The 9,267-nt window shown below is 39.5% G+C and overlaps 2 protein-coding genes across 2 annotated transcripts; one reads left to right on the forward strand and one right to left on the reverse strand.

Moving 5' to 3' along the window:
* The first annotated feature begins 4,055 nt into the window (after positions 1 to 4,055).
* Positions 4,056 to 8,625, forward strand: LOC122029913 (nucleotide pyrophosphatase/phosphodiesterase-like). The gene is made up of 12 exons (XM_042589054.1): positions 4,056 to 4,365; positions 5,170 to 5,261; positions 5,406 to 5,472; positions 5,554 to 5,676; positions 5,760 to 5,852; positions 6,205 to 6,334; positions 6,878 to 6,959; positions 7,042 to 7,174; positions 7,325 to 7,530; positions 7,657 to 7,782; positions 7,845 to 8,154; positions 8,228 to 8,625. The coding sequence occupies exons 1-12, from the start codon at positions 4,186 to 4,188 to the stop codon at positions 8,531 to 8,533; spliced, it is 1,848 nt and encodes a 615-aa protein (XP_042444988.1). The 5' UTR covers positions 4,056 to 4,185; the 3' UTR covers positions 8,534 to 8,625.
* Positions 8,589 to 8,921, reverse strand: LOC122029914. The gene has a single exon (XM_042589055.1). It carries the CDS (start codon positions 8,919 to 8,921, stop codon positions 8,712 to 8,714), a length of 210 nt encoding a protein of 69 aa, XP_042444989.1. The 3' UTR covers positions 8,589 to 8,711.
* Positions 8,922 to 9,267: the final 346 nt, after the last annotated feature.

The following is a 9,267-nucleotide window of genomic DNA, read 5'->3' on the forward strand; positions in this document are numbered from 1 at the left end:
TATAATTATAGCAAGGATGAGGTGTCCAAGATTAAGGACAAGAAGAAATTAATCAAATACAAGGTGTCTAAGGTTAAGAAGGTGAATTTAGTAGGCCAAGTGTCACCCGAGGTGCACCGAAGTGGCCTAGCCATAGTGGATGAGTCACCAAGGGAGGTGACTAAGGTTAAGATTCCTAAGGTTAGGAAGAGCCTTTGGGACCCATGATAGATGGGTTATCAAATGTGCCAAGTGGTTAGGAGACAGACTTAAGTCTCTAACCTAGTGAGTTAGCACAATTAGGATGTGTTTCATGCATGAAAATATGACATTGGGGGTCATATTGCATAAAAATTAGTTTTTAATGTATAGATGTCCTATAAACCCAGGCAAGGGAAGTATTGTGGTTTAGTATGGGCAGATACATCAAGAGAAAGCAAAAACTAGGACTTTAGGTCAATGTTCAATTGAACTATTTAGCTAGTTTTGAATTTTATGTCAATCTTGGGATCTGTAATAAATATATTTATATATATATATTTTTCCCAAGTAGACATGGATAAAATAGACTTCTCCACAAAATTTGAGATTTTTTGGGGGTTTGTGGAATTTTTGGCGCATTTCTGAAAGTAAGTAAAAAAAGTTGATTTTTGCCCAAAAAGAGTACCAGTCGACTGGTATAGTTACCAGTCCACTGGTAACAATGTTTTTGAGCATAGAATGACTCTGTAAGCTCATTTTGATGAGGCCAATCGACTGGTTCCGATACCAGTCGACTAGTAACAGTGTATTTCGAACACAGAAGGTTCTGTGAGTGGAAATCGAAGGGGGCAGTCGACTGGTACCTAGTTCAGTCGACTGATACCAGCCTAAAAGTGTTTTTCAACGTTGTTCTTGACCGTTTCAACTCGTTTAAATGTATGAGATCCATGGGGGATAAATACATGAGTTTAGGGTCAATTTGGATGACATATTTTCAACAATTGGGATATTGTTGGAGCTCTTTTTGATGTATGACAAAGGGGGAGAAGTTTAGGTTTAAGTGGGAAAACTATACACCTTTGCAAGAAATCCTAGCTCGAGGGGGAGCTTAGGTGAAGGGGGAGCGATTGTTTAGGCAAAGGGGGAGAAATTTACCTTTGCGGGAAATCCTAGCTCAAGGGAGAGCTTAGGTGAAGGAGGAGCCTAGGGATTTAGGTTCCATTATTTATGCATGAGTTGATTTGCATATTTATTTACATATGTATTGTATTTATGTTTTCCTAACTTAAACAGGTTGCCAAACATCAAAAGGGGGAAGCTTGTTGGAGCAATCTAGGTGCTCTAGGTTTTGATGTTTGGACAAAGGTTTAAGTTAGATTTATTGTTGTATTTGATATGCATTGTGAGTGTGCAGGATACATGTACAACAAGGAAAGTCCAAGTGTGATCTTGGCAAATGAGGAAAGTCCAAGTGTGATCTTGGCGGTGTAAGTCCAAGCATGTAGTCTTGGCAACGTAAGTCCAAGTGTGACTTGGCAATGGATGAAGTCCCAGAGGTGAGGAGCCTCTTGGCAAAGGAAGACCCGACAATATGGACAAGGCCGAAGGAAGCTCCAGAAGTGCGGGGAATTTCAAAAACAACTCTTAAACTCTCAGCATCACCTCCATCAAACCTTGACTCAATGGATGTATACCAGAGTCCGGGGATGGAGGCGGTAGGCTGGGAAGAGCTTGCCATCGGAACAGTGGCGAGAACTCAAGGAGTTTGATTGAAAGAAACAAAAAAATTTCACAAACACTAGACATATTCGATGGAGGGAAGGTGAAGGCTTACTAGGAAGGTTGCTAGGATCATTGGGGAAGACACAGGAGGCGGTGGCACGATGCTCCTTCGTGAAGACGAAATCGCAACGAAGAAGAAAACACCAAGTGCGGAAAACGGTAAAGCAAGCGCGTTTATAAGCCCTGTGGCGGATTGACCTTAGCCGCCCGATTTAGCTTCACGAAAACCTTGATGAAGATCCGATCATTGATTTTGAAACCCGCGCACGTCTCGAGACAAGCGAATATCCACCTGTCACATCAAACGTGCGGAGACAGTAGTCAACATGTGGCATTCAGTCATCGGACGCATTTAATGAGTTTAATTACAAAAGGTATAGTCTCGTGATCGACCATAATCATTAAGGATTTGCATGGTCTTCAAGATATTTGGATGGCATTAGCCTACTCCGCGCTCACTCGAGGAAAAGAATTTTTTCAAGTGTTCGTACTCATCTTCTTGATCGGCGCAAGAAACAAGCAACAGGATTGAACCCTGCATCGGCATAGTGAAGCCGAGCGACGTTGGCTATCGATCCGATCCATGACTGTGGTTCGGGCAAAGTCCAATGGGACAATGGAGCGTTTGGGCCGAGCGAACCTCAAATTCACTAAAAACACATTTTGTCCAATCAGTCAAACTTGCAGTCTCCTTCGACTAGACTTAAAGGGGAGGCTTGTGATGCGGTGATAAGAAGAGTCTACCTGGTGCAAGTCAATTGTCATGTTGAAGGAAAGTCAAAGAGGTCAACGGGTAAGGGTAAGGGTAAGCAAGGTACAATCAGTATGGGTGCCTCGGCTGATCGGAGGGATTACTGTCTGGTCGGCCAGATGGTCGGCCAGATGAGCCAGGAGCTCGTGCCTAACAGGTTGGTAATACTGGCCGATCAGAACGTCGAACCGGCTCTGGATGTGGAGTTGGTAATACGGGTCGATCGGGTCGCCCAATCGACTATGGGTACGACATTGGCATTATACTCATAACGGACCGCCCCGTCCGGCGTAAGGAGTAACGCTACACAGGAGGGAAAGACAATTAATAAGGGGAAGAGAAAGCAAAGGACAATACGACAACTATTAAATATGTAGAAGACAAGATGAAGATGCCTTTTGTTTATCATTAAACCACATCATTAAATAGGGGAAGACGAAAGGTCATCCAGAAAGGTATAAAAGAGTAGGTATGAGGAATAAGCAAGAAAAATATTTTTGAGTTCTACGATTCTCTATTTTCTTCCCCTGTTCTAACTTGAGGATCGGAGGGCTAATGCTAGGGACTCCTTCCCTGATATTAGATTTGTTTTAAAGGATTATCGAATTTTTCTTCCTATTAATGACCACCCCATTCTCAACTTTTCAATTTCCTTCATTCGGACATCATCATAATTATTGATGAGAACATTAAGCTTCATTGATGAGAGTTTTGTTAAAGTGGGCTAAGGGGGCATAGTTAAGGGTGGCCAACCCAGAAAGTGATGATAAAGAAGAGGGGCGTCTGCTACATGGCATGCAATGAGACAGTCAAAGAGGTTGATGGCAACACTAATTGTGAGTATAATTGAGTGTGTAAATTTATTGACGATGTGGAGGCTCTAATCGAATTTAAATTTTAAATGTTAATGGAGCAAGGGTGAGGAAGTTGTTGTACACGTCTATGTTGAACTAAATTAGTTAAAATATAAAAAAATTATGTTATATTAATATTTTTTGGCATTCAATTAAATGTTAACTTAAACTTGAATGTAAATGCATTGAATGTTATTATTATTATTTTTTTTGATAAAAATGTAAGGCCAGATGAATAATTCATGAAAACGAAACTGTTTTAAAGATCATTTTATCTAATTATTAATTCAATCAAAGATAATTTCATTGGATTGGAAGTCTTCCCCATAATTCGTCGTCTTGCGAGCAGCAGCTAGCTTCCACTCGCTGACAGTCACATTGTTTTTTAATTTAGTTTCCCCAAATATTATTTTAAAATATTAAAATAACATATACCAAAAACTTAATAAAAATATTAACTAGAAATTAAATAGACATTATTAGATATACAACCATCCTCCTCTGTCCAGGAGTCGCCTGCCTCAAATTTTATTTATTTTTTAAAATAAAATTCAAAGTTAAAAAGATAAATAAAATAAATATTTATAATTAACTTGTAACCTATTTAAATTTATTAAAAGTAGATAATATGATTAAAAAATTTATTTATTTTATATAATTTTATTTTTTCCCTGACGCCTCTCCCGTCTCTTGTTAAGCAACAGCTGGCTTTTCCCTTTTCATCCCTCAAACTTCTCCCTCTTCGATTCGTATTTCTCAATTCCATCGCTATATAAGAGGCCGCCATTCTTAGGGTTGTGCACGCTGCTCTCGAACTATTGAGGCCCCAGTGAAGACATGAGGTGCTTTACCTTCGAATCCGGGGTCGCTTTTCTACTCTATTTGCTTCTTCATTCCGCTGCCGGAGGCTATGCCGGCGGCGTGCAACCTTTGTCGAACGTGGCTATCCACAAGGCACGGCTCGCCTTGGAAGACGCGGCCTACGTCAAGGCCTCGCCGGTGCGCCTCGGACTTGAGGTCTGTACTCCTCCCCTTTTCTCATCGCGAAGCCCAAAATAATCGACAACTCCAGTTTGATTTTCAAGCCTAAAAAAGAGTAAAGGACTCACTTTTTGTTATTTTCTCACTTTTTTGTTGCTGTATCTATTCTGTAAGTATTGGAATCAAGGATATGAATGCGTAAAAGAAAGAAGGTTGCTTTGTGGGCTATTGTCATAAAGGGAAATTTTCAGATACTGGTTCTAAGATTGGTTAATTAGATGAAGATTGTTTAGCCTCTAGTAAATCGTGTAATTTGCAATGTGTCATAAAAGAAAATTTATATAAAAATTACTTACTGGTACTTGTTCTTCATGAGTCATGACTGTGCGACTGTGTGAGTGTAGTAGGCAGAGCCGGCTTTCATAACATAGAATCTGACAAATTCGATGGCAATCAACTTGCTAAAAGTCAAACTTCTAATATCAACCGCCTGCCATTGCTGACTCCTTACTAGTTACACAGTTGGGCCAACTCTGGCACATAGCGGCGCCATATAGAACAACATTATGGGACGAGTACTAATTTCTAATATATTTTAATTTGGTTGATTTTTTTTTTTAAATTTTAGATGTTTGTGAACTAGAATTAATAACTTCAATGTGAAAAGAATAAAGTGAACATAGCTCATCTGTCTCTTTCTAAAACTTACATGCTTCTTTTCTTTAACTTATTTGACAGAAAAACTCGCAAGCTTTTGCTTCTGTGAATGGTAGATCATTAACTGTGATTTCTTTTCTTTCCTTCTGTTATTATATCTGCTTGCTTGCTGTTCTTAATCAGGGTGAAGATACTCAATGGGTCACAGTGGAGATTGTAAACCCCAAACCAACTCAAGATGATTGGATTGGAGTATTTTCTCCAGCGAAATTTAAGTTAGTCCCAATCATCTAGTTTCTTTTATCAAAGTTGCTGCATCTTTTTTTTTCTTTAAAAAAATGTTAATGTTGAATATTTGAGAAATAATAAGATATGGGTTTAGTACTTCATAATAATGTTAATGCAATTCTTCATTTCAGCTCTTCAAACTGTCCTGCCGAGAATAAGCAAGACGAAGTTCCATTAATATGCTCAGCTCCAATAAAGGTAATTGTTCGGATATAATGACATGTATTTTGCTTTGACCTTAAAAGTTTGACTGATGCTTGTTGTTGATAATGTTGCCAGTATCAATTTGCAAATTATTCAAACTCAAACTATGCTAGCAATGGGAGAGGGCAGATGAGGTTTCTGCTGATTAATCAACGAGCAGACTTTTCCTTTGGATTGTTTGGTGGTGGTCTTGAAAATGTGAGTACCCTAGTCATGTTTCATGAGTTTGTAGTACAATTAGGTAGGTGAGACTAATGACACTAGCACTTCTGCTTTTGCAGCCAAAGTTGATTGCAATATCAAATGTGATTTCTTTTTCGAATCCAAAAGCTCCAGTTTATCCAAGGCTTGCACTGGGGAAGTCTTGGAATGAGGTGAAGTGACCATTTTTTTTTTCTAGGCATGATCCAAACCACTGTTATGTTAATACTGTTTGATTTTAGTTTTTTCCCTAATGAATACATATTGTAATCTATCTATTTCCTATACAACAAATCACAATTTAGTCAATGGAATTATTTTTTTCTCTAACATGACTATTCCATAAGTCTTTATTATCTCATATATCACACTCCGCACGAGCTAGGTTTACTATGAAACTAGCTTCCCTTGCCGTGCGTAAACTTATTCAAGCTCAGTTTGAGTCCAAACAAGATTTTAAGATTCATTTCAAGAATTCTTTATTGCTATTACTTTTTTGAGATTCTTACTTTGGTTTGCACACAGATGACTGTCACATGGACTAGTGGGTATGGTACAAACGAGGCACTTCCTTTTGTGGAATGGGGACCAAAGTGGGGAAGCCTAACACGGTCACCAGCTGGGACACTCACATTCAATCGTGGAAGCATGTGTGGTATGGTTACATTTCAAAGTAACAGTAGCTGATTTTTTGTAGGTATTTATGAGGAATTATTCAATACTGAAATTTTTGTTTATATCTTAATTGTCATTGTTGACAAATATGCATATCAAACGAGGAAGACTAAAAAAGACTTGGTTAGCAATAATAAAATAAGATAAAATTTATTAAGTATAGATGATGATATAGTAGGGGATAGAGTCCAATGACGTAAAAGGATCCGTATAGCTGACCTCACCTAGTGTGATGAGATAAAACTTGGTTGTTGTTATTGTTATATCTAATTGTCATTGCCATCTTCAAGCCTAATTGCCCTAACTAATTGAGCTTGACTAAATGAATTTGATCCCTGCATTCAAGTCTATGCTCGGCTCTGTTTTTCCCTTGTACAAAACAGTTCTTCTAGGATTAGTTTGATTGAAAAAGGAGGAATAAAAGCAACTGTAGTTTTTGACCTGATATATGCTCAGCGGTGAATTTAGCATCTAAATATCTTGGAAAAACCTGTGTATCGATCAATCTTTCTTTTATGTACAGGTTCCCCAGCTCGCACATATGGCTGGAGAGATCCTGGCTTTATCCACACAAGTTTCTTGAAGGAACTATGGCCAAATGCGGAGTATAAATTTTAAATGCTAGATTAAGTTGTCATCTTGAAATTGAGAATTTTAAAATTTCATTCTCATTACTAACTTATTTAGGTACACCTACAAGTTGGGTCACCAGTTGTTTAATGGATCTTATATTTGGAGCAAGACCTATTCCTTCCAAGCATCTCCTTTTCCAGGACAGAATTCTGTGCAACAAGTGATAATCTTCGGTGACATGGGAAAGGTTTATCTTTTCAACTTCTTTTTGGCCTTGAAAAATCTATACAGTTGCTTGAATCCATTCAACAATCAGATGAAAGAAAATTCGGCAGCTATTGTTTCTCAAGTTGGCAATGACATTAAATACGACAATACATTCTAATTATTCATTCAGGCAGAGCGCGATGGGTCCAATGAATTTAACAACTACCAGCCTGGCTCATTGAATACCACAGATATGATCGTCAAGGACTTGGACAATATTGATATTGTGTTTCACATTGGAGATATCACCTATGCAAATGGATACCTATCACAGTGGGATCAATTTACAGCACAAGTGGAGCCAATTACATCGAGGGTTCCTTACATGGTCGCAAGGTCTATAAGCCCCTCCAAATACACTTACAATTATGAAGTTCAATAAGATTTTTTTTTTAAAAAAAAAAAGAAAAAACTTGCACATTGTTTAACCCTTATCAGGGGACTTCCATGTTTTCATTGCAGTGGCAATCATGAAAGAGATTGGCCGAATACAGGATCATTCTATTCAACATTAGACTCAGGAGGGGAATGTGGCGTGTTAGCAGAAACCATGTACTATGTGCCTGCTGAGAACAGAGCCAAGTACTGGTGAGCAGTAGGCCTCCTTTCTACCTGAATTTGAGTTGCCTTCTAACTCGAGCCATTTGCAGGTATTCCACGGACTTTGGTATGTTCCATTTCTGCATAGCTGACACTGAGCAAGACTGGAGAGAAGGCTCTGAGCAGTACAAGTTCATCGAGCAATGTCTTGCATCGGCTGACAGGAAGCATCAGCCGTGGCTGATATTTATCGCTCACCGTGTTCTCGGTTACTCTTCTGGTGAGGGTTACGCTTCCGAAGGGTCATATGCAGAACCCATGGGAAGGGAGAGCCTCCAGAAGCTATGGCAAAAGTATAGGGTGGACATTGCCTTCTACGGCCATGTGCATAACTACGAGAGAACCTGCCCAATTTATCAGGTCGGTAACTTATCTTGCATACATCTCTTGTCTCCTCATACCTCCTCTTTAACATCATAAACTATGCTTATAGAACCAATGCGTGAACAATGGAGTGTCTCATTACTCTGGCACGATGAACGGAACCATCCATGTCGTGGCCGGCGGAGGCGGCAGCCATTTGTCAAACTTTGGGGAACTGGTGCCTAGCTGGAGCCTCAAGAGAGACGTGGATTATGGCTTTGTTAAGCTCACGGCTTTTAACCATTCTTCTCTCCTTTTTGAGTACAAGAGGAGCAGCGACGGCAGTGTGCATGATTCCTTCACCATTTCCAGAGACTACAGGGATGTTCTGGCATGCGTACATGATAGTTGCTCGCCCACAACATTAGCCACTTAGTCGATAATTTTAATGTTTAGAATTGTTTGTTTTAATTAAGAGAGACACTCCATCATCCATTAAAAAATAATAATATTATTAATTGCTTATAACAACGCCTATTAATTGATTGGGGTACAATAACTAAAACCGGAATTTACGGAGCAATCCACAATTTTCACATCAAAGTTGAATTCTGCTAACCCAAATGGACGTGGACGCCAACAGCGAGGATGAAGACGGCAGCGAGGCCGAGGAAGACGATGGAGTGGAAGAAGATGGACATGCCACTGGTCTGCATGCTTCCGATCTCCACCACACGGCTCTTCCCTGGAATCTGGAAGATCAGCCCCGGCGAGAGCAGCACGAAGAGCACCACTGCGACGAACACTGGGCCCCAGTCAGCCATCTAACTGCTTGAAGTTGCAGGAGTCACTAAGCAAACTCATATAAAGATTGAGATGAATAGTGCGGTGAGGCCAAACTCTCGCATGAGTATATATTTATGGGATTGTAATGGAAAATGGAAGGATGAGGACGAGAGAGGTTGTGGCTTTGGCGAGGCTTGTCGTATGGGTCCATATGAATAGACTGGCTACCGCATTCTTCTATGATACGTGATGGAACTTGTCTTCTATCTTCTATCCACAAGTTCAGCCCATTAGTTACAGAAACTTTCAATTTTGTGGCACGTATATTTTCATTTTTTAAAAAAAAATTGTAGTTATACTTGTGTTACTAGAATAGATAAAAGA

This window comes from Zingiber officinale, chromosome 10B (assembly GCF_018446385.1).
Source record: "Zingiber officinale cultivar Zhangliang chromosome 10B, Zo_v1.1, whole genome shotgun sequence".
Taxonomy (NCBI): domain Eukaryota; kingdom Viridiplantae; phylum Streptophyta; class Magnoliopsida; order Zingiberales; family Zingiberaceae; genus Zingiber; species Zingiber officinale.

Excerpts from the sequence above, each read along its gene's own strand:
- LOC122029913 (XM_042589054.1), top strand. The coding sequence starts at position 4,186 with ATGAGGTGCTTTACCTTCGAATCCGGGGTCGCTTTTCTACTCTATTTG. Across the intron at positions 4,366-5,169 it reads CGGTGCGCCTCGGACTTGAG|GGTGAAGATACTCAATGGGT; the intron begins GTCTGTACTCCT and ends GTTCTTAATCAG. Across the intron at positions 7,783-7,844 it reads GAGAACAGAGCCAAGTACTG|GTATTCCACGGACTTTGGTA; the intron begins GTGAGCAGTAGG and ends AGCCATTTGCAG.
- LOC122029914 (XM_042589055.1), bottom strand. The coding sequence starts at position 8,921 with ATGGCTGACTGGGGCCCAGTGTTCGTCGCAGTGGTGCTCTTCGTGCTG.